General features: G+C 46.5%; 1 protein-coding gene across 1 annotated transcript in view; it reads left to right on the top strand.

Annotated features, from left to right (window-relative positions):
- Positions 1-8,127, top strand: part of PLA2G15 (phospholipase A2 group XV) — a 40,686-nt gene extending 32,559 nt beyond the window's left edge. The window contains exons 4-6 of the mRNA XM_029051101.2: positions 67-165; positions 1,483-1,707; positions 5,350-8,127. Coding sequence (XP_028906934.1) covers positions 67-165; positions 1,483-1,707; positions 5,350-5,861 — 836 coding nt within the window. The 3' untranslated portion in view covers positions 5,862-8,127. The remainder of the gene's footprint in view (positions 1-66; positions 166-1,482; positions 1,708-5,349) is intronic.
- Positions 8,128-22,864: the final 14,737 nt, after the last annotated feature.

The following is a 22,864-nucleotide window of genomic DNA, read 5'->3' on the forward strand; positions in this document are numbered from 1 at the left end:
TCTAGGGCTAAAACTCTGTTTTGCAGGGGATACTGTAGTCATTGATGCATTCATTTTTGTCCCTAGGCATGTACTTTTTTAATCTGGTGGAGAGCCTGGCGGATTGGGGCTACAGGAGAGATGGAGATGTCAGGGGAGCCCCATATGATTGGCGGAGAGCACCAAGTAAGCCATACTCTATCCTTCAAGGCGGTATTGGTCTTCATTTTGCTGGAAAACAATATGCCCTTAGCCTGGACCTTCATAACCGTCCAAGCCACAGGCCTCCATTTCCCTCCCAGTTCAGCAGGGTTTCTCCAACCATTTATGGAAGGGCTAGGGTGAAAATCATGCCTCTCCTCCATACCCCCTCAGCCCCCCCGGCCTTTGAAACAGTAAATTTTAACTTCCTTGGCCAGAAAGAGAAGGAAGCAAAGAGCATACTGCAGACATTTCTCTTCCCCTTCCCCCTCCCCCAACCCAAATTTGTAGATTGCCTTTAACTGCTGGATTGGTTGTGGAAGTATATGGGAAGAGGGGCCCATTCTCTTTAGAAGGTTTTCAAACAAACTAAGTCTAACCCCTGAAGTGCATTCCCAAAGTGTGGCCATTGCGGGAAGCAAAAGTAGACTCAAACCTTGAGTAAATTGCACTTTGGAGTAGCTTTAGGGACCAGTCCCCAAAGCAATTGTAGTGAACAACTATATCCACTTGGGTTATATAGGGTACGTGGAAGACCACATTCAGGGACAGTAAGATTTCACATTCCGGATGATTTGGATGCCAATGAAAGACTTGTATACACCCATTAGCAAAAAGTCAGTGCATCTCCAAAGTCTGCCCTGGCAACCTTCTGCCTGTCCTGCTAGAGAAGGGAAGAGTTTGTTTTAAAGAGATTTTTGAAGTCTGGTCTAATAGATATAGGTTGATGTCCTTGTAGTACTGAAAGTGAACATTCAACTTGAACTGTAGAAGGACATCTAATGCTCCGTAAACAGACCAAGAGGTTGGTTGGGAAAGAATCCTCTCTTCCATTCTAATATAGTTTAGGGTTGACCCAGTGGATATGTGATTAATGGGTTTTTGTCTCTTTCTCCCTGTGGGTTTTCTATATTTGAAAGCTTTCTTGGTGTACCAGACTAGAGGGACAAAAAGGCTACAGTAAGCTTGTAGACTGGGAGTCCAAACCTAAGGCAGGCTAAGTTGTCAGCCAGATCTTCTGAAACTCTGCCAGTCAGAAGATGAATTAGGTTAGTTGACTCTCACCAAAGCCTGAACTGTAAATGAGCCAGAGCTTGCCATCAAAATTTTCCCTTCGGCTGCCTGGTTGTCCTTGGGCCTTATCTGCTAACCTCCTGTCTGTCAGAGAGACCACTTTCTTGTGGAAAGAGCCAAACCTGGGGGAATGTTGGGGGCGGGGGGAGGCGATTAACTTTTGCATGAGTTTGAAAACAGCCACTTGAACAGCTTTGTCTAAAGGGCATATGTTGATTGCCATTCCAGATGAGAACGGCGAGTATTTTGAAGCACTCCGGAAGATGATCGAAATGATGTACGAGCAGTATGGGGGACCTGTGGTTTTGATTGCCCACAGTATGGGTAACATGTACACCCTGTACTTCCTCAACCAGCAACCTCAGGGCTGGAAAGACAAGTACATCCATTCCTTTGTGGCATTAGGTGCCCCTTGGGGGGGCGTGGCAAAGACCCTCCGAGTTCTGGCTTCAGGTAAGCAGTCCTGAGGAGAGGGTTTCTTTCTGAATTACACCACTTACATACATATCCATATGTATTTATATTTATGTCCATCTCCCCCTCTAGATTGTAAACTCCTGGTGATCAAGAAACATGTCTATCAACTGTCTCGTACTCTCCCAAGTGTTTAGTCCAGTGCTTTGCCCGCAGGAAGCGCTCAATTAAATATCATGGATGGATTGGACTGAATGCATGGGAGGGTTCAGACTAGCTTTAAACGACAGGTTGTTCAGCCTAATTTAGTTTTCAAAGTGAAGGAGCACAAGTTTTGAGTTGACTGTTACTAGTAATTTATCCGTTCCGTCCTTCTGAGAGCCAGTGTCATCACTTTTTCTGATTAATGGCTCTTCTGGACATAGATTCCTCTTCCTTCACTAGAGCACTTTTATTACTCTCCTTCCCACTAAGCCCCACTTTCCCAAACCTGCATTTCTTGTGCTACCAAATTCTTAGTTTGCCATCGTGCTTTAGGAACTTCTTGGAACCCATCCAGTTTCCTTCACAGTGAGTGATCTGCCCTGGAGAGAACCTTCAGGCCTATAATGGATTCTTCATAATGACTGGATCCGCCCCTTCCCGTCCGCCCAAATAGCTGTGGTATAACCTCTGGTCACATTGGGACTAGACAATTTTATCTGTCTCCTCACTGTCTTCCCTTCCTCTAGCCTCTCCAATTCGTAGCACTCACTGCTGGATGGGTCACCTCTCTCCACTGGCTTCCCATAACTCTGCATCAAGCAGAAATTCCACCCAATTGGAACCAACTTTTAGGAGTATAACTCCCACCACCTTGCATCTCTGCTCTCTTCAACCTGCTTCTTCCCACCCTGCTCTCTTCATTCCTTCTAATTGTACCTTTCTCAACGCTTGCGCCTCTGTCAGTCAGTGCTATTTGAGTACTTACTGTGTGCAGAGCACTGTACTAGGAGCTTGGGAGAGTACAGTACAACAGAATTAGCAGACACCATTCCCTGCCCATAACGAGCTCACAGTCCCCTCACTCATGCTGTTTCCCTGGCCTGGAAACCCCCCTCTCCACCCCCCAAATCTTAAAGCCTACATCCTTCATTGTGCCTTCCTTGATTAGTTTTTAGCATCCTAAGTCTTAAAAACCCATCAGCCACCTCTAGCACCTATGTACACACTTATACTCCGCCTCAGCAGTTGAGTGTGTGTGTATGTGTATATATGTACTCACTTAATACAATTATTCATTTGGATTACTCTGTACTTTCCTTTGTCTCCCCCATTTGAGTATGAGCTCCTTGTGGCAGGGGACAGTGTTACTTGTTTGTTTTTGTACTTTACAAGCATGTAGTATAGTGCATTATACCTAATGAAAACTCAAATACTTCTACCCACATGGAGGCAGGAGAAATAGGTTTACCTTAGTACTTTCTGGAAAGATTTAGCTTGAGGGTTTCCTTTTATGGTTTGACACCTGATGCCGCTCATTACAAACACAGTTCTAGCTTGGTTTTAGTAGGTGAGAGACGAAGGAAGGGGGGAACCAATGAACCCGAAATGTGAAAAAGAATATCTGAGTTTGAGGTCGTCAAAAAAATCTTTTGGATGTTTTATCCATTACAGCAAATCATCCTCTACCCACAGCCCCTGTTCATTACTAATGATCCTAATGAGCTCTGATTTTCATGATCACCTGTCTGTTATCCCCGTCAAAGGCATTTCAGCTCCTACTGAGAGTTGAGCCCAGAGTAGGTGCCTGGGAGAGTACAACATTAAGCCAGACAGGATTACTGCCCTCCAGGAATTTACAATCTAATGGAGCAGACAGGCTGACCAAAGGTGTTAACAAAGAATGAGAACAGGAGGAAAAACAAGGACATAACTAAATAATCCAAATGTATCAGGAAGAAATAACTAAATAAATGAATATGCAAATATTCCTATCTTTTCACCACTTAGGTGGGCATAAGTGATAAGGATGGTATTGGGTTGAAGTGCCTGGGGTTTTGTAAATTTTAATTAGGAAAGACTTCTCAGAGGAGGTAGAGGTGATTAGGAGGCTTTGAATAAGGGGAAAACTATGGTCTGGATTTTTTTTTCAGTAGGGGAGGGAGATGGGGGTCTGAGACGAGAATCTAGAGCGAGTTGCCCTTTTTAAATTTCTCACGTGAGCAATTTTTTCACATTTCCCCCCAACTCACCCACACTCCCCTTTCCAGGCAAATGTGAGAGAAGCAGAATGGCCTGGTGGATAGAGCACGGGCCTGGGAGTCGGAAGGTCCTGTGTTCTAATCCTGGCTCCTCCACTTATCTGCTGTGTGACCTTGGGCAAGACACTTTGCTTTTCTGTGCCTCTGTTACCCCATCTGTAAAATGGGGATTAATACTGTGAACCAATGTAGAACATGGACTGTGTCCAACCTGATTAGCTTGTATCTTCCCCAGCACTTAGTACTGTGCCTGGCGCATAGTAAGCGCTTAACAAATATCATTTAAAAAAAAAAAGTGGCATGGGAAAATGAGGAAGGGAGGTGTGGGGCAACTCTTTCCCCTACTGTAATAAAAAAAAAAAAAAAAAGGGTGGAAGCAGGAAAAAAACCTGGGGCTGAACTTCCTGTCTGATGCTGAATTAGTTTGCCACACTCTTTGCCCTAGTTGGTTTTAGTTAATGAGATCACATTGCTGTAGGATCTGTGGGCCTAACCGTCCCCTAAGATTGCAGACATTAGATTAGACTGTGAGCCCATCATTGGGCAGGGATTGTCTCTCTCTGTTGCCGAATTGTACATTCCAAGCGCTTAGTACAGTGCTTTGCACATAGTAAGCGCTTGATAAATACGATTGAATGAATGAATGTTAATTCACCATGCCATGCAGACGCCCATGAATCAACGGCGACACCTAGCGGGTCTTCTAACTGCCAGCTTTCCTTACCTCAGGGAACGGATGTGGGAGGTGAATGCAGGATGCCTAAACTATACAGCCTTGCTTCTGACTTTCTGTATTGGCTTCTTTCATCGCCTCTTAATAATAATGATGGCATTTGTTAAGTGCTTACTGTGTGCCAAGCACTGTTCTAAGCGCTGGGGTAGATGCAGGGTAATCAGGTTGTCCCATGTGGGGCTCACAGTTTTCATCCCCATTTTGCAGATGAGGTAACTGAGGCACAGTGAAGTGACTTGCCCAAAGTCACACAGCTGACAAGTGGCGGAGGTGGGATTAGAACCCATGACCTCTGACTTCCAAGCCCGTGCTCTTCCCACTAGGCCACGCTTCTACCTTTGATTAAGCCGAGCCTTATATTAAATGTGTCTAGGGCAGTACTGACTTATGGAGCAGAAGGGAGCAATGTCAACTGTTCTCAGAGGGCCACAGATACAATTACGGAAGGGGGAGCTGAGACTTGATGGGTGGGAGTTTTCGTTGGTGGGGGGGATTCCCCCATTTTATTGGATTCTTCACGTACCCTGCAAAGCCACTAACTTGCCACCTGCACATCCACTTCAGCCTCAGACTAAGTGGCGGGAAGTTGGGTGAGGCAACCGTGTTGTGTGGGAGGGAAGGGGTGCCACTGACCAACCAGGAAGCTATTTCAGGGTGTCTCGTGTGCCATTTCTCAGTAACCAAAGGGCCTCTTCAACCTTGCAGGAGACAACAACCGGATTCCCGTCATCAGTACGCTGAAGATCCGAGAGCAGCAGAGGTCTGCGGTCTCGACCAACTGGCTGCTCCCGTACAATTACACCTGGTCTTCAGATAAAGTGTTTGTGAGCACCCCCACAGCCAATTACACCCTCCGGGATTACGAGAGGTTCTATAAGGATATCAACTTTACGGATGGCTGGTACATGCGACAAGACACAGAACCCTTGGTCTATCAGATGACCCCTCCTGGGGTGCGGCTTCACTGCCTGTATGGCACCGGGGTCCAGACCCCGGACTCATTCTACTATGAGAGCTTCCCTGATCGAGACCCCAAGATCTTCTACAGCGATGGCGACGGAACTGTGAACCTGCAGAGTTCGTCGTACTGCCGCAAATGGGTAGGCCAGCAGAAGCAGGAGGTGACGCTGTTAGAGCTGCAAGGTAACGAGCATATTGAAATGCTCTCGAACATCACCACCATTTCCTATTTGAAAAAGGTTCTCTTTGGTTCGTGACCACGTGTTCTGGTAGCCAACGCCATCACACCGGATGCCTTCCCTTTTAACAAGGGGGAAACACTACTTCAATGCCGTGAAATTTACTTTCCTTTTTACACTTTTGGAACCTCTTTGTCTTTCTCCCAAGGCCACCTCGTGAACTAATGGTTAATGATCATCTGTCTCTTTGGATTTGATATCTGTAATCCCAACCCCATCTCCCCTATGCCCCCAATTCCTTGTCATGTGCTTTCTGGGGCACCAGTGAACTATTCAGTGTTTCAACACTCTAGTTGATGAATTTGCTCACCATTCTGCCCAGAAGAACCGACTTCTCTCGCAGAAGAATGAACCAGTGGTCTGGCTCACTTCTGCAGTGATAAAAGTGTAGACAGTATCAGGGACCTGAGAGGAAAGTATGGTTTTTCCAAAGCTCTGTTTTCCCTGTCTGCTTCTGTGGGGTGTTTTATGAATTTAAAACCCACAAAAGCAAATAGAAAACCTTGGAAGTTGGGAAAAGAGTCCTTTCACTTGGTTCTAAAGTATATTTTATTTTCACACTGCCACATATTAAGCTAGCTGGCTTCTGGCCAAGAAAAGATCAGAGTTAAGTTCTTGATTGTATTCAGTCCTTTGCGGAAGCGAGACCATGGATCAACTGCACTGCTTAGTTCTTGATCAAACTGTTGCTCAGTCACAGGGCTCGAGGGTTTCAGGCTGCTCCTTCCTGAACAAGAAGGAAAGAACAGGCCTACTGGATTCCATGAAAAAGGATACTGTCAGGAATATGTAATGTTTGGATTACCCTATGTGTTTGCTAATCTGTTCAGGTACCAAAGTAACCGCGGATCTTATGGATACCAGTTTGAGAGGTGCACGCGTAGAAGATCATGGCAGTAAGGCTGCTGTTACCTCTGTCAGTAAATCAGGCGTTTTTTCTTTCTCCAGGATATTTAGGCTATTTATAGACCTGTAAAGATGCAGGCTCAGTTCTGGGCTGCTTCTAGAGGGTATGTCTATGACCGAGGTCCTTGAGATATTTTAATTTTACACCTGGAATGAGGGGGCAGGATACAAGCAGGTTAAATGCATCATTTGCTGACTTTTTTTTTTTGAGTCCCAGTGGGGCTACCCTTAAAGAGGCTAACTTTTCCTCCCCCATCCATCAAAGGCAGGCCATTGATCCTTAGCAAAGACGAGGCCCACAAACCTCGACTCAAGTAGCCCATTGCTCTTGCCACTGTTCTTTCATCTGCCATGTCTGACTGAAGGGTCCACCCCCCGCCCAACTCCCCACTCAGCCCTGTAATCTGTGCAGGGGCACAGATGTGGCCACACAAGCATCCCAGGTTGCTGTGCCAAGATCCCTTAAGGGCTCCCTTGCAGGAACCCACCCCTACTCTTTTTAAGTACATAAACAGTTTTTTGAGGGGGTTGTTAAATGAACCATTTCAAAATGTTTAAATCGAGGCTGGTCACGATTGTAGTGACCAAAGACATTTACCTTACTCTAAAGCAGAGCCCCCAAAGAATGTTTTAAGTACAAAGAACACTGCCTTATTTTTCCTCACCTCACTACAATAGCCAAATTTCAGCATGGTCCATTGTTCGGTTGTCTTCAGCCTCCTCCCAGTACCCACAGGCTTATCTGTCTCTCTTAAAGCTTTTTATTCTTCCTGCTTCACTCTGACCTTCCTTTAAGGTTATATGTAAATATCTGTTGCTGCTTTTACGTGTGCTGTGTACTTGCCCATGTTGGTGCATGTGTCTCCCCCCCACCCCCCCAACCCCCATTAGAGGCACCATATATCACATGGGGCAGAAAATTAGACGGGAGCCTACGCTCACCTATTGGATTCTCAGTAGTGTATTAGACGCATCTAAATTTTGTGTGCCTTTTTCTTTCAAGGCATTTTCCACAGTTAAATATGTAGCTTTATGAATGAGAGAAGGGGGGATAGGGAGGATTTTTAACCTTCATTTGTGTTTTGGAAGAATTTCAGGTGGATTTTTTTTTTTGTTTAGTTTTGTTTAATCTAGGCTAATTCCCAACCCCTGGTGCTATTCAGATTGGGGATCAAGGGAAAAGCATTATTGGCTGTTGACTTTTTATTCTTTTTCCTTTAAGATGTCTGGAAATGGAGCCATAGCTGGTTAGATTCTAAGACTGCTGGGAGGTGGCTGGCCTGTAATTCTGCTCCAGGGACCTCTCCTCTGTGGTATTTGGGAAATGCAACATCTTTGTGCTCATCTGAACCAGCTCTCTCTGCTCTCTTCAATAAATGTATTTGAGTGCCTACTGTGTGCAGAGCACTGTACTAAGCACTTGGGAGAGTACAGTAAAGATAAAACTCTCTTATTCTGGTGGGTTTTAAGAAGGATAAGTAAACCTGGTTTTATTGTCCTTAGTATCTGTTCATTCTTAGAATTTTAAAAGCAGTATAATGTATATCTAATTTTAAAATCTTTTTCCAAAAAAAAAAAAACCACGTTTGAGTCCAATGCCTGGAAACAAATGAAATTTCCAACCCACAATCACCACGTAGGACAGAAAAGCCACAAGAAGTGACCACCAGCCCTTCGAGGCTTGAGTGGTATCTAGAAACGCTTTACTCCTAGCCGACAGTAGGCCCACACCCTTCTTGGGAGTTGGGTAGGAATGAAAAGTGAATCATGAGGCTTCATAAAGCTGTAGTAGGCAGTCGGAGTCTTGGTGATGTCAGATTCAACTTGTCTTCGTAATCTCCTACCATGGGGGAAGTACCAACCTCAAGGGTTTTCAAATCAATTGGCACATGCATCTTTGGAAGTATCGACTATCACATTGTCTTTTATTTCCTAAGTTAAGACTGAAAATGACCCTGAACTGTTGGACGGTGCCTGCAGTTGGCATGGCAGACCTATTCCAAGGCGACCGAGCCCCACTAAGCCGCCCTGCTTGCCAGAATTGTTTAAAGTAACTGGTGTGGTTTTTAGCTTGAGGCCCATAGGTACTAGTGATATTCTATAGGGAATGCAGAATATAGAGGTTGTTTCCCCTAAGCACAAAAATGTGGGGGCCTCCAAGAAGAGGGCACAGGAGCACAAAACCTTAGACTTTCTGCAGTTTTAGCGTGCCAACCCTTTGCCCCAGGGCAGGGCCTAACCAAGAGTGGATCTGTTTCAACACTCAGATCCACTACTCTGTGAACTGTCATCTCAGACTTCCAGCATTCCTTATCCAGTACTTTACCTTATCCAGTAGCCAGTACCCTCTTGAATTCATGGATTTATTTTTAGGCAGCAGCTGAGGTTTCTGACTTGAATCGCAGAGCATAGTAGTCAGTGCCCACTTTTAGAAAAAAGAGGTCCTTGCTTTGATGGGATTGGTTGGCTTTTTTTTCGGGGGGGGGGGAGGGGGTGGGGTGGAGGGGGGGGAACTGTTCCCGAGAGTAGGATGACTACTGATGCTCTCATGGAAATCAGCCACCCAGACGCATGTGACATCACATGTATTACTCTGGGCACTCAACGTAGGGATGTCGTCCTACGCACCATTCGCAGCAGCCTATAGAAGTTCACCTCAACCTAGGGTGTCTTATGGGGGAAGACCCCCTGTAACACTCCACATTTTCTCAAGAATGTTTTCATTTCCTTCCCAGAGCTCTGTGAACCTGGGTGCCACTGCTGAGGTGGGGCATTTAGCCATAGGAGCCGAGGAGGAGGGAGACTGGGCTCTTGCATACTAGTACTGTATCTGTACCGGACAGGTAGTAGACCAGCTGAAAATTGGAATGTCTGCTAAAAAACTGGATGAATGGCCACCCCAACTAGGGGAAGAGTAGCAACGGCTCCGTGTGGGCTAGCAAAACACACTGAGGTTTCTCTGAGCCCATGGCCCACCTGGGAGGGAAAAAGTGCCCTATGGTACCAAGTTCAGTTGGCTTACAAGGGAACTAATTTTAAGGCTTTTTGTTTTTAAACTTCAGGGACACAAGTTGTAGTGTCAGATATCTCAGTATATTTTAAATGACTGTGTAGAAGTGTTCCTTTTTATTTCATTTTAAATCAAAGAATAAATCCCAGTAAATGAGTGTACATGTCTAAATGAAGGGGGAGCATATGTTATGTCCTACTGGAAATTAGGGTATTGATATCGCTTTAGAAGAAAACGTGTAGCCGTTGTTTCCTTCTGGGTTCTACAGTAAGTAAAGAAACCCTCTCATATCTAGTGCTGGCTCTTTATAACTTATTCCCCCCAGGGCCCTTTTTCATAAACCAAAAATCAAGGACCAAATGCACTCTTAGTGACAGAGCAAAATTTGTGACACATTTCATTAACGATGGTGCCACAGGAAACAGTGAGCAGTAGCAGAAAGTGACTTTGGAACCCAGCAATAATGGCAGAGGAGTTGCAGGCCAGACACGGTGTGTGCGAGGCCCTCTTGAAAAATTCAGGGAATGTGTAGTTATCACTTTGCTGCTCTATACTTAACAGTATTTTGTATGGAACCTAATTGTGAGACCCAGGATTTTATATGTATAATTCATAGACTATGTATATTAAATCCTGCACATAGTATCTATTTTTCTTTTGTCTGTGAATGATGAAACATGTCGATGGAAGATTTTACATTTTGTTGTACTTTGATAACATAATAAAGATCAATCTAATATTGATGGATTCATGTGTCATTGGAAATTTTTTAATAGCATTTTTTGAGCGCTTACTGTGTGCAAAGCACTGTACTAAGTGCTTAATTGATAAAACTTGAATGTTTCTTGAGTGATTAATCTGTATTCCTGCCGGTATGTGAACGGTATGTGTCAGACTCTCTTGCGTAACAGTGCATGTGGCAATCTGGAAAGTTACCCCAGTCTTGCTAATTGATGTTTGTTTACAGGTTCTCATTTTTGTTGTGTTGCTCTTCCTCCAGATCAAGGGGTTGGAACAAGCTGGCAGTGGGGCTTCATGCAGAGGCCAAACCCTCCTAGGGCAACCGCAGGACCAGTTTCTTCTTGGGTCCGTGCCCACGCCTCTGTAGGACACAAGGCCTGTAGGGCAGAGACCGGAGTTGGGATTAGAACACAGGTCCTTCTGACTCCCAGCCCCATGCCCTATCCACTAGGTCATGCATAGTTCCCATCATATTCATTCAATCATATTTATTGAGCGCTTACTGTGTGCAGAGCACTTTACTAAGCGCTTGGAATGTACAATTTGGCAACAGAATTCCCATCTGCATGCTCTAAGCCAGTGTTCTTCAAACTTGGTTGTGATCCTGCAATGGTACTGAGCGCTTACTGTGTGCAGAGCACTGTACTAAGTGCTTGAGAGAGTGCAATACACTCTAGACTATGAGCTCATTGTGGGCTGGGATTGTCACTTTATTATTGTTTTCTTTACCAAGCGCTTAGTATGGTGCTCTGCACAGAGTAAGTGCTTAATAAATGCGATTGAAAGGCACGTTTCTTGCCCACAATGAGCTTATAGTCTAGAGCGGGAGACAAACATTAATATGTACATAAATGCTGTGGGGCAAATACCAAATGGCCAAAGGTCACAGGTCCTAGTGGAGAGAGGGTTTAGGGGAGATCTCTTGGAGATGTGCTCTCAATAAGGCTTTAAAAGTGGGGAGAGTGATTGTCAGATATGAAGAGGGAGGGTGTTCTAGGCCAGAGGCAGGTTGTGGGCAAGAGATTGACGGTGAGGTAGATGAGACTGAGGTAGAGTGAGTAGGTTGGCATTAGAGGAGTGAAGTGTGCGTGCTGGGTTGTAGTAGGAGAGCAGTGAGGTGAGGTAGAAGGGGGCAAGGTGATTAAGTGCTTTAAATCTGATGGTAAGAAGTTTCTGTTTGATGTGGAGGTGGATGGACAACCACTGGAGGTTCTTGAAGAGTGGGAAAACATGGCCTGAATGTTTATGTAGAAAAATGATCGGGGCAGCAGAGTGAAGTATGGACTGGAGTCCATAGTTCATACTGGAGTCGTCACACAGTTTTAACTTAGCACAGAGTAAGCGCTCAATAAATACCATTGATTGACACAGCTTTGAAGTCTGAGGTCCTTAAGGACCTCAGGCTGAGGGACAGTTTGCTCCCTTTTTTGGTCCCCATTACTTTAAACTGGGCTTCAGTTTACTTTTGAAACTGGACTACTTTTTCTGAAGGAGTCCCTGCTCTCCCAGGTGCAATGAGTTGAGGGTCTTGTCCTAGCTTTCCTTGCCTCTCAGTGGTCTCCTGGAATTGTGAAGGATGGTCATAGTTTAAATTCCAAGAACTACATTCTGCTTGGTTGACTAAGCTCTGGCAGCTAGATGATGCAGCAGGAGAGAGGGCAATACCGTGTATGGTGTTTACTCCCTTTGCACTCTATCGGGACTCCCGAGATTTGTTATAAAGTTTATTAAGCACTTATACACCAAGCACTGTACTGTGCTGAGCACTGGAGTAGAAACAAACATAGCAGATCAGACAGGGTCTTTGTCCAGAAGCAGCATGGCCTAGTGGAAAGCTGCTAGTCCTGCTAATCCTGGCTCCGCCGTTAGCTGTGTGACCTTGGGCAAGTCACGTAACTTCTCTGTGCCTCAGTTACCTCATCTGTCAAATGGGGATTAAAAAAACTGTGAGCCCCATGTGGGACAACCTGATCACCTTGTATCCCCCAGCGCTTAGAACAGTGCTTTGCACATAGTAAGCGCTTAACAAATACCACAATTTATTTTAAGGGACTCAAGATCACATTCTAGGCTGCTTCCCTCCAACTTTTCAGATAAATAAACGTGTCTGACACCCAGGATAGCCAGACTGAATCAGAACCCTGGGTCCATGGAGCAGAGCCCTGGATTCTTGGAGGGCCTCCAGAACCCAATTTTTGCCTGTAGTCCTCAAGTTGGGGAACAAAAGTTCTAGAGTGGCCTGGTCCCCAGGAAATCCTGGGCCCGGCCCAGTTCACCAACCGAACACTCCGTTTTATTTATTCTGTTTCCACGACTTGTGAACATCTCTGTGCCTGTCTTCCTGGCTAGAAAATAAGCTCCTTGTGGGCAGGGAATGTGTATCATGCTGCTGTTTTACTTTCCAAGTGCTTAGTACAGCGTATTACTTGCAGTAGGCACTCAATACGGCTGCTGCTGCATCACAGGGAGCCAGAGTTCCCTGGTTCTCATCTAACCAAATGCCACCAGCTGAACCTGGAGTTGCTATCTACATTTGGACACACTTTCAAGGTTCAGTTAAGTGATGGGAAAATAAGTGTGACATTTAAGTGCTTACTGTGTGCCCAGCACAGTACTAGGATACCGTAGGCATCTTTGAGAATCAAAGTGGCTTAGTGGTTAGAACGCGGGCCTGGGAGTCAGAAGGACCCGAGTTCTAATTTGACTCTGCCACATGTCTGCTGTGTGACCTTGGGCAAGTCACTTCACTTTTCTGGCCCTCAGCTACCTTACCTGTAAAATGGGGATTAAGACTGTGAACCCCATGTGGAACAGGGTCTGTGTTCTACCCGATTTGCTTGGCACATAGTAAGTGCTTAACAAGTACCATTTTTTTTTTACTGTATAAATAATAATTGTGATATTAAGCATGCCCTATGTGCTAGACACTCTACTAAGCACTGTGGTATATATAAGATAATTAGGTTCTACATGGGGCTCACTAAGTAGGAGGGAGCACAGGAAGCATTTTGCCAATGAGGGACCCGAGGCACAAAGAAATTAAGTGACTTGTCCAAGGTCACCCAGCAGGTATTCATTCATTCAATAGTATTGAGCGCTTACTATGTGCAGAGCACTGTACTAAGCACTTGGAATGTACAATTCAGCAACAGATAGATAATCCCTGCCCGATAACGGGCTCACAGTCTTAAGGTATGTGGGGTTAGAACCCAGGTTCTCTGATTCCCAGGCTATTGCTCTTTCCACTGTGGGACAACTTCTCTTCCCATGCATCACTACTGATCTCCACATTTTCCAGTCCACAGGTTGTCAGGGGAGGTTTTTCAGATAGCTGTAATTAATGTTGGTATTAAGCGCTTACTATGTGCAGAGCACTGTTCTAAGTGCTGGGGTAGATACAGCGTAATCAGGTTGTCCCATGTGAGGCTCACAGTCTTCATCCCCATTTTACAGATGAGGTAACTGAGGCACAGAGAAGTGAAGTGACTTGCCCACAGTCACACAGCTGACAAGTGGCAGAGCTGGGATTCAAACCTATGACCTCTGACTCCCAAGCCCGGGCTCTTCCACTGAGCCACGCTGCTTCTCATAAGAGCTGTATTCTCTTTGCCCTGACTTAGCATGGGTAATCAGAAGTGGCTGTATTGGTGAAGGGCTTTAGAGCTATGGTGTTTATTCCTTCAGACACCCTTGTGAGGAACTGTGATCTATACATTTGAAAGGAGTCTGAGGTCAAGAAAAATTAAGCTACTTACCTAGGGTCACGGAGCCAGTCACTGGCAGAGAAAATTCCAGGACTCTCCCAGCTTTCTTTCATCAGTTTAAGGCACGGTGTAAGAAGTACTTGGTGCTTCGTTTCAGGGGCTGGCAAACCCAACAGGTGTTGGCATTGCCCATGGTTTGTTTTGTTTTTTGGTAAGAACTTGCTTCCTTCTCCACCCTGGCAGGAGATCTGGAAAGTGCTGTGAGAGTTACCTGCTTCTCAGGAGCCAGGACCTGTCTTGCAGGTCAGCACTTCATAGGGGCTCCGTGTATTTTACCCGGAGAGCAAGACAGAGGTGTCACAACATGGTCATGCCAGCTTGTTCAAGTTGGTCTTGGTCTCCTTTTTAAGATAACCTTCAGTTTTACTTTGAATCTTTGCAAACGTCAACCTCGTACCCCTCTGCCCTGGGGAGTGCAGCTAGGGGAATTCACCTCCTCCCCTCTCTCTCCATTTCTAGTGTTCAATGGCATTTTCTTCAGGCCCCAGGGTCAATGGCTTCTGCTGCTGCTTTCTCCTGTATCATCACAAATGCTGGGAATGAGGGATTCCCTGAATGAAGGGCTCAGAGGAGCCTTTTTTTTTTCATGATATTTGTAAAGCGCTTACTATGTGCCAGGCACTGGACTAAGCACTGAGGTAGATACAAATTAGCCAGTTGGACACATTCCATGTGCCACTTGGGACCCATAGTCTTAATCCCCATTTTACAGGTAAAGAAATTGTGGTATTTGTTAAGCACTTACTATGTGCCAGGCACTGTACTAAGTGCTGGCTTGGGTACAAGCAAATCGGGTTGGACACAGTCCCTGTCCCACGTGGGACTCAGTCTCAATCCCCATATTACAGATGAGGTAACTGAGGCCCAGAGAAATGACTTGTCCATGTCACACAGCAGACAAGTGGCAGAGTCAGGATTAGTATCCAGGCCCTTCTGACTCCCAGACCGATGCTCTATCCACTAGGCCAGGAGACTACTCACTCCAGTCCCTTGCACCAGACAAGTCTATACCCAAACCAGCTAGGACAGATGAAGCCCAAGGAAAGGAGATGTTGTGCAGGGATGGAGCCGAGCTTCCATCAAGGCAATTAGGTGATTGCCCTGGAATCCATTGGAGTTTAGGGAGCTCATTCAAGCTCATAGGAGGGGGGAGGTCCTGTTTGCTCCAACATATTCTGCCCATGGAAGTCTCTAGAATGGTGTATGGCACATAGTAAGCACTTAAATACCATCATTATTATTATTAAATCCAGGTCCTTTTGGGGCTGCTCCAAGCTCAGAGGGGATCAAAACTGTCTGCAGTTTTGAGATCAATCAATCAGTCAATTGTATTTACTGAACGCATATTGTATGCAGAGCTCCGTACAGTGCCTGAGAGAGTACAATATAATGGATTTGGTAGACAAGTTCCCTGCCCCAAAGGAGCTTACAGTCTAGAGTTCAGGGTTCGGAGCCTTGTGCATGGTATTGGTCCAGAACTATGAGCCTCAGAAGTACACAAGCTCCTAAGCTCTGTCCCCTTTACTCCTTCCTGCTTTCACCCACCCTCAGGTCCACAGCGCTTATGTACACATCTGTAATTTATTCATATTAGTGTCTGTCTCCTCTAGATTATAAAATCCTTGGCAGGAAATGTGTCTAACAACTCTGTACTCTTCCAAGTACTTAATACAGTGCTCTGCACACAGTAAAAGCTCAGTAAATACCAGTGAATGATTGATTCACAAGAAGCAATATGGCCCAGTAGAAAGAGCACAGGACTGTGAGTCAGGAGACCTGGGTTCTAATCCCAGCTCTGCCACTAGTCTGCTGTGTGACCTTGGGCAAGTCACTGAACTTCTCTGTGCCTCTTTCCTCATCTGTAAAATGGGGACTCAATCCCTCCCCCTTAAACTGTGGGTAGAGGACACATGGGACAGGGACTCATCTGATTATCTTGTATCTACCCCCAACAATTAGTGCAATGCTTGGCACCTAGTAGGTACTTAAATGCTGTTATTATTGTTATATTATTAATAATATTATTATATTGTTATCAACATCATCAGGACATCAGGAGGGAGAGATTCCAAAATAAACCTCTGCCTTGGGACTTGCAGCCAGGTGGTTCTTTCATGAAAACTGTCACAAGGAGTCGTCAAGTGAACCAGGCCCCAGTGTGCATTCAATGCGCAGCCTGGAAGAGAACCGGCTAGTCAGGAAGTGAGGAAGAGAGCAGGAGTTGGAGGAGAGTAGGCCATGAGGTGGAGAGTCACTAAGCCAAGGAACGGAAGCTGGAGCCAGCGTGGAGGAGAGTAAGGTAGAGAATTAGATTTGGCCAAACTCTGAGTGATGGTGATAATGGCTGGGCTGGGCCATCTTCAAAGCCTGACACCGCCTAGCCTGGGTGGGGCTGGGCCACAGCCAGGCATTGGGACCACTGATCTGTGAAAAGCCAGGATGTTGTGGACTAGCAATGGGCAGCCAGAAGGGTGAGGGTCACTGAGGAAGGGCCAGGGAAAACTGGGGTATGAATCAAACATTGCTATTTATTGAGCACTTATAGCATGTGATGCTTAATATTCATTCAATCAATTGTATTTATCGAGCGTTTACTGTGTGCAGAGCACTGTACTAAAAGGTTTGGAGAGTACAATATAACAATAAAACATACACATTCCCTACTACAGTGGTGAACGGGAGGGATGGAGCCAGGCGGGGATGTCCTCGCCCAAGCGGTTAGTACAGTGCTTGATACAGACACTCACACACATCCCCACCCAACAATGTCATAAAACTACCGAAAAAAAGATTAAAAAAAGAATTCAGCCATTTCAGGAGTGAACGAGAGAGAAGAATCTTGGCCCAGAATCAGCGACAAGGTTAGAATTCAGACCCTTCATTTCTTGCTTCTGTGGTGCAGTTTCTAGCATATGGTTTGCCTCATTGTACTAGCGCATAATAGTCCACGCCCTCTCTCCCTCTCGCTACCAAACTCTTTGAGAGCCAGCCTGTCTGGGTTCCGTTCACCCAACGGTAAACAGACCCCGACAGGCTGCCGCCATGCCTGGACTGGTCAAGCTGGCCACACCTGACCAGCTGGCATTCCTGGCCCTGGGCTTATTATGCTCAACCTCAGCAAGAAACAGTGAAAATAGAGGACCTTTCAGGTCGGGGGTGGGTGAAAGGGTGACCATGGCTTGAGGTGAAAGGGGGAGGGAGGGGAGGAGAGAGACGGAAGGTCATCCCACAGTGGGAGGAGGAGGTGGAGCTAACAGTTGCAATAAGTCCTGGGAGCCGAGGCTGGGGCTTTGTGGTCCAGTGGCAGACCCAAACTGGGTTTACAGATTTATACACAGAAACTTTTCTTCCCCTGACTTCAGTCTCTAGCTCCAGGGTTACAGTGCCTTACCAAGCACTTACCAAATACCATAATTTTTATTATTCCATAGGGAACCCATCAGTCGATCAAATGATCGATGGTATTTATTGAGCACTTACTGTATGCAGAGCACTGTACTAAGTGCTTGGGAGAGTACAATATAACAGAGTTGGTTGACACGTTCCCTACCCACAGTGAGCTAGGGCTTTCCCTAGCTTGTACTGGGGAACTTGCAAATTCTCTTTTGATTTCTGCTCCTTTTTCCCCCCTACTTCCCCTCCACCCCTCTCTTTGCTGAAAAGCTCTGAGTAGGCAGAGAACAAATCAGGAAAATGGAAAAGAAAGTTACCTCAGCTCCTTTGGTCTGTTGCAACAGGGGGAGCCTTCATTTTAATTTGTTCAGCAGCTGAGCAATGTGCTGTTATTTTTAGCTCCTCTGCTCTGGAAGGGGGAGCTGGGGAAGGTTAGGTTTTCTGAACTAAACTCCAGACCAATCAAGCTGGGACTCTTGAGCAGAGTCCAAATTCCCAGATAGTTCGTTTTGGAAATAGATTGTCCTGCTAGATCAGCAACCCCCAAACTGGGGCCAGGAGACTGTTTGTGGCTTGGCTTTTGAATTTCAGATGGCCCTGGCTGCTTCCCTGCCCCAACAAGCCGTGTGGGACTCATTCCCTCATTTTGCCAGCAGATCAGGAAGCATGTTTAAGTGAGAACAGACTAGAGACCTGCCAGGGAAAGAGGAGTAATATTTTAACTTGCAATTGCCTGGTACTGCTCAATCAATCAATGGTATTTTTGGTATGGTATTTAAGCGCTTACTACATGTCAAACACTGTTCTAAGCACTGGAGTAGGTATACATTAATTCAGTTGGACACAGTCCCTGTCCCATAGGGCCGCTGACAGTCTTAAGTAGGAGGGAGAACAGGCATTTAATCCCCATTTTACAGTTGAGGAAGCTGAAGCACAAAGAAGTTAAGTGACTTGCCCAAGGTCACACAGCAAGCAATTGGCAGAGCTGCGATTAGAACCCGGGTCCTTCCAACTCCCAAGCCTGTGCTCTACCCACTAGACCACACTGCCTCTCACATTCTTACTGAGCACTACCTGTGTACATAGCATTGTACTAAGCGCTTGGGAGTACAGTACAGTGAATCGGTAGACACATTCCCTGCCCTCAAGGAGCTTGTGATCCAGATGGCTTAATTTAGGTTCCATGACAGCATGGTGATTTATACTTCTACATGAAGTAGACCCCCACCTTCTCTCTGCCTCTTAAAAATTTACCTGCCAGCCCCCTGAAACCACAACTCTTTAAAGAGCTTCTTCCCATTTTCCTGTGTCTCACGATCATGCCCGAAACTACCCTGTTTTCCCCTTATTGACCGTCTCCCCTTGGTCCTTCCTTCTACCCCAGCTGGGCACTGCCTTTTCTCTTTTCGTTTCTTACCTTGTTTCCCTGCAAAGGCTGAACGCTTCTCCAGTTTACAGCACCTAAATGCTCAATAAATATGAATGATTGATTGCAGGGGGCAGACTTGGGCGAGATGTGGGAAAGATGACTGCTGTCTTCTCCCAGTTCTCTCCTTTTAGGAGTAAAAGTTGCCTTCCCTGTGACCTACCCTTAGTTCATTCTTTATATGTAAACTATCTGCATACCACATGTAAATTATATAGAAACATGGGCAAACCAGATGTGACCCTCTCCTCTCTCTCTCTTTTTAAAAAATATTTAAGCACTTACTCTGTGCCGAGCTCAGTATTAAGCGTTGAGCTAGATACAAGATAATCAGGTTGGACACAGTCCCTGTCCCCATAAAGCTCAAAATCTTCATCCCCATTTTACAGATGAGGTAACAGGCACAGAAAAGTAAAGTGACTTTCCAAGGTCACATAGACAAGCGGCAGAGCCAGATTAGAACCTGGGTCCTTTGACTCACATGTCTGTGCTCTTTCCATTAGGCACGGTGGAAAGAGCCTGGGCTTCGGAGTCAGAGGTCATGGGTTCGACTCGCGGCTCTGCCGCTTGTCAGCTGTGTGACTGTGGGCAAGTCACTTCACTTCTCTGTGCCTCAGTTACCTCATCTGTAAAATGGGGATTAAGACTGTGAGCCTCACGTGGGACAACCTGATTACCCTGTATCTACCCCAGCGCTTAGAACAGTGCTCTGCACAGAGTAAGCGCTTAACAAATACCAACATTATTATCAGGCCACACTGCTTTTCTGTTTCCTAGAGCTGGATGTGGCCCCAGCAAAGTTCAGCTGAATCAGCTCAACTCATCTCTTTCCGGTTTTTTTTTTGCCCCCATTTAGTAGAGAAGTAGTGGAGGTGATAGCAGCAATTGCAGCAGCAATTATGGATGTGGGGTTCATTCAATAGTATTAAGTGCTTACTATGTGAAGAGCACTGACCTAAGCGCTTGGAATGTACAGTTCGGCAACAGATAGAGACAATCCCTGCCCACTGATGGGCTCACAGTCTAAATGGGTTCTGCACTAGATACTTGAGCAGTACAGAATAACGAGGTGACGCTTTCCCTGCTGACAAGGTTTACGCTCCTTGTGTAAAGGAGTGACAAAAACTATGTACAGCTATAGTGACAAAAATAAATACATTAAGAGGTCACATACAAGGGCTAAGGAGGGTGTAACTATGTTCATAATGCTGGATATGGCTGAAGGGATCATAGTATAGCGGATAGAGCACGGGCCTGGGAGTCAGAAGGTCATGGGTTCTACTCCCGGCTCCGCTGCTTGTCTGCTGTGTGACCTTGGACAGGTCACTTCACTTTTCTGGGCCTCAGTTACCTCATCTGTGACATAGAGATTGAGACTGTCAGTCCGATGTGAGACAGGGACTGTGTTCAACCCGATTTGCTTGTATCCATCCCAGCGCTTAGTACAGTGCCTGTTACACAGTAAGCGCTTAACAAATACCCCAATTTTTATTATGATATTGATCAGGAAATTAATGGAGGGAAAGCTTATTGGAGAAGGTAGGACTGTAGAAGGGATTTAAATGTGGGGAGAGCGGGGGTCTGGCTGATGTAGGGAGGGAGGAAATAGCTTGAATGAGGAAAAGGAGGCAAAAGGGGCTGGGTCATTGTGTGGTCCAGGGTGGTTGAGGGGGCAATGTGGGCTCATCTTTCCCAATCTGGGGGTCCCTGAGGCATATAGTAGAGTTGATGAGCCATTCAGAGCAGGGGGGACCAAGGTCTGGGGACATTGAGACCTGAGAGAAAACAGGGCTGCCTGTGTGATCAGGGGTTGCCGGGGAGGGGTGAGGTGGGAAAGGCAGCTGGGCTCAGCTCTCTCTGCCTGGGGGTCCTCAGGGTTCACAGGATGGGAGCCTTCCCCAGCTTTGAGCCCCTGCCTCTCCCATTTCCAATACCCTTTCCTCCTTTCCTTAATAAGCTTTAGTGTTTGTCTCCCCCCACTAGATTGTATAGGCTCTTTGAAGGCAGGGATGATGTCCATTGCTTCTATTGTACTCTCCCAAGTGCATAGTACAGTGCTCTGCACACATAGCGGTGAGGGAGGAGGGGAAAGAGCAGATCCGGAAGTGACAGCACCAGAGGTGGGAGCCACTGCTTCGGGAAAGACCCGTTTGCATTCAGGGGTAAAGTGAGGGGCTCTTCCCGACCTGGGGACCCCGATCTTGGGCTTTCCCTGGCATCCACTCCCCACCATCAAAGCAACCCTGAAGGTTTTTTCCAGAGATTACAACATTTCCGCATCCTGGCTTCTGCCAAGATCAGCACACGGCCCCAGGGAACCCTCTGTGCCAAAGAGGAAGCTAAGGGGGATGGTGAGTCAGAAGTAGAACCGAGCTGATCCCACTCTCTGGGGAGCTGTTTGCACTCAGGGAGGGACATTGAAGGGGCATTTATCTCCCTGGGTGCCATGTCAGGCTGTGCCCCAGGCTAAGGTGACCATAAATTGGAGAGCACATAAAGGGCCTCCAGGTGGAATCCTTAGGCGGCTAGTCTGAAAAGGAAGCCAAGGAAGACAGGAGGCTAGAGAGGAACAGAAAAAAGATAGAGAGGGAATAGGAAGACAAAGAGAAGATGGGGAATTCATTCATTCAATTGTATTCACTGAGCGCTTACTGTGTGCAGAGCACTGTACTAAGCGCATGCAATGTACAATTTGGCAACAGAGAGAGACAATCCCTGCCCAGTAACGGGCTCACAGTCTAAAATGGGGAGACAGACAGCAAGACTGAGCTCCTCATCTTCCCTCCCAAGCCCGGTCCTCTCCCAGACTTCCCTATCACCGTGGATGGCATGACCATCCTTCCTGTCTCTCAGGCCCGCGATCTTGGTGTCATCCTTGACTCGTCTCTCTGGTTCACCCCACACATCCTATCCGTTACCGAGACCTGCCGGTTTCACCTTTACAATATCGCCAAGATCCGCCCTTTCCTCTCCACCCAAACGGCTACCTTACTGCTACAGGCTCTCGATATATCCCGGCTAGACTACTGTGTCAGCCTTCTCTCTGATCTCCCTTCCTCCTCTCTCGCCCCGCTCCAGTCTATTCTTCACTCTGCTGCCCAGCTCTTCTTCCTGCAGAAACGATCTGGGCATGTCACTCCCCTTCTTAAAAACTTCCAGTGGTTGCCTATCAACCTCCGCTCCAAACAAAAACTCCTCACTCTAGGCTTCAAGGCTCTACATCACCTCGCCTCTTTCTACCGCCCACCCCGCACGCTCCGCTCCTCCGCCGCCCACCTCCTCACCGTCCCTCGGTCTCGCCTGTCCCGCCATCGACCCCTGGGCCACGTCCTCCCGCGGTCCCGGAACGCCCTCCCTCCTCACCTCCGCCAAACTGATTCTCTTCCCCTCTTCAAAACCCTACTTAAAACTCACCTCCTCCAAGAGGCCTTCCCAGACTGAGCTCCTCTTCTCCCTCTACTCCCTCTACCACCCCCCTTCACCTCTCCGCAGCTTAACCCTCTTTTCCCCCCATTTCCCTCTGCTCCTCCTCCTCCTCCCTTCCCATCCCCTCAGCACTGTACTCGTCCGCTCAACTGTATATATTTTCATCACCCTATTTATTTTGTTAATGAAATGTACATCGCCTCGATTCTATTTAGTTGCCATTGTTCTTACGAGATGTTCTTCCCCTTGACTCTATTTATTGCCATTGTTCTTGTCTGTCCGTCTCCCCCGATTAGACTGTAAGCCGGTCAAAGGGCAGGGACTGTCTCTATCTGTTGCCGACTTGTTCATTCCA

Source organism: Ornithorhynchus anatinus, chromosome X1 (assembly GCF_004115215.2).
Source record: "Ornithorhynchus anatinus isolate Pmale09 chromosome X1, mOrnAna1.pri.v4, whole genome shotgun sequence".
Taxonomy (NCBI): domain Eukaryota; kingdom Metazoa; phylum Chordata; class Mammalia; order Monotremata; family Ornithorhynchidae; genus Ornithorhynchus; species Ornithorhynchus anatinus.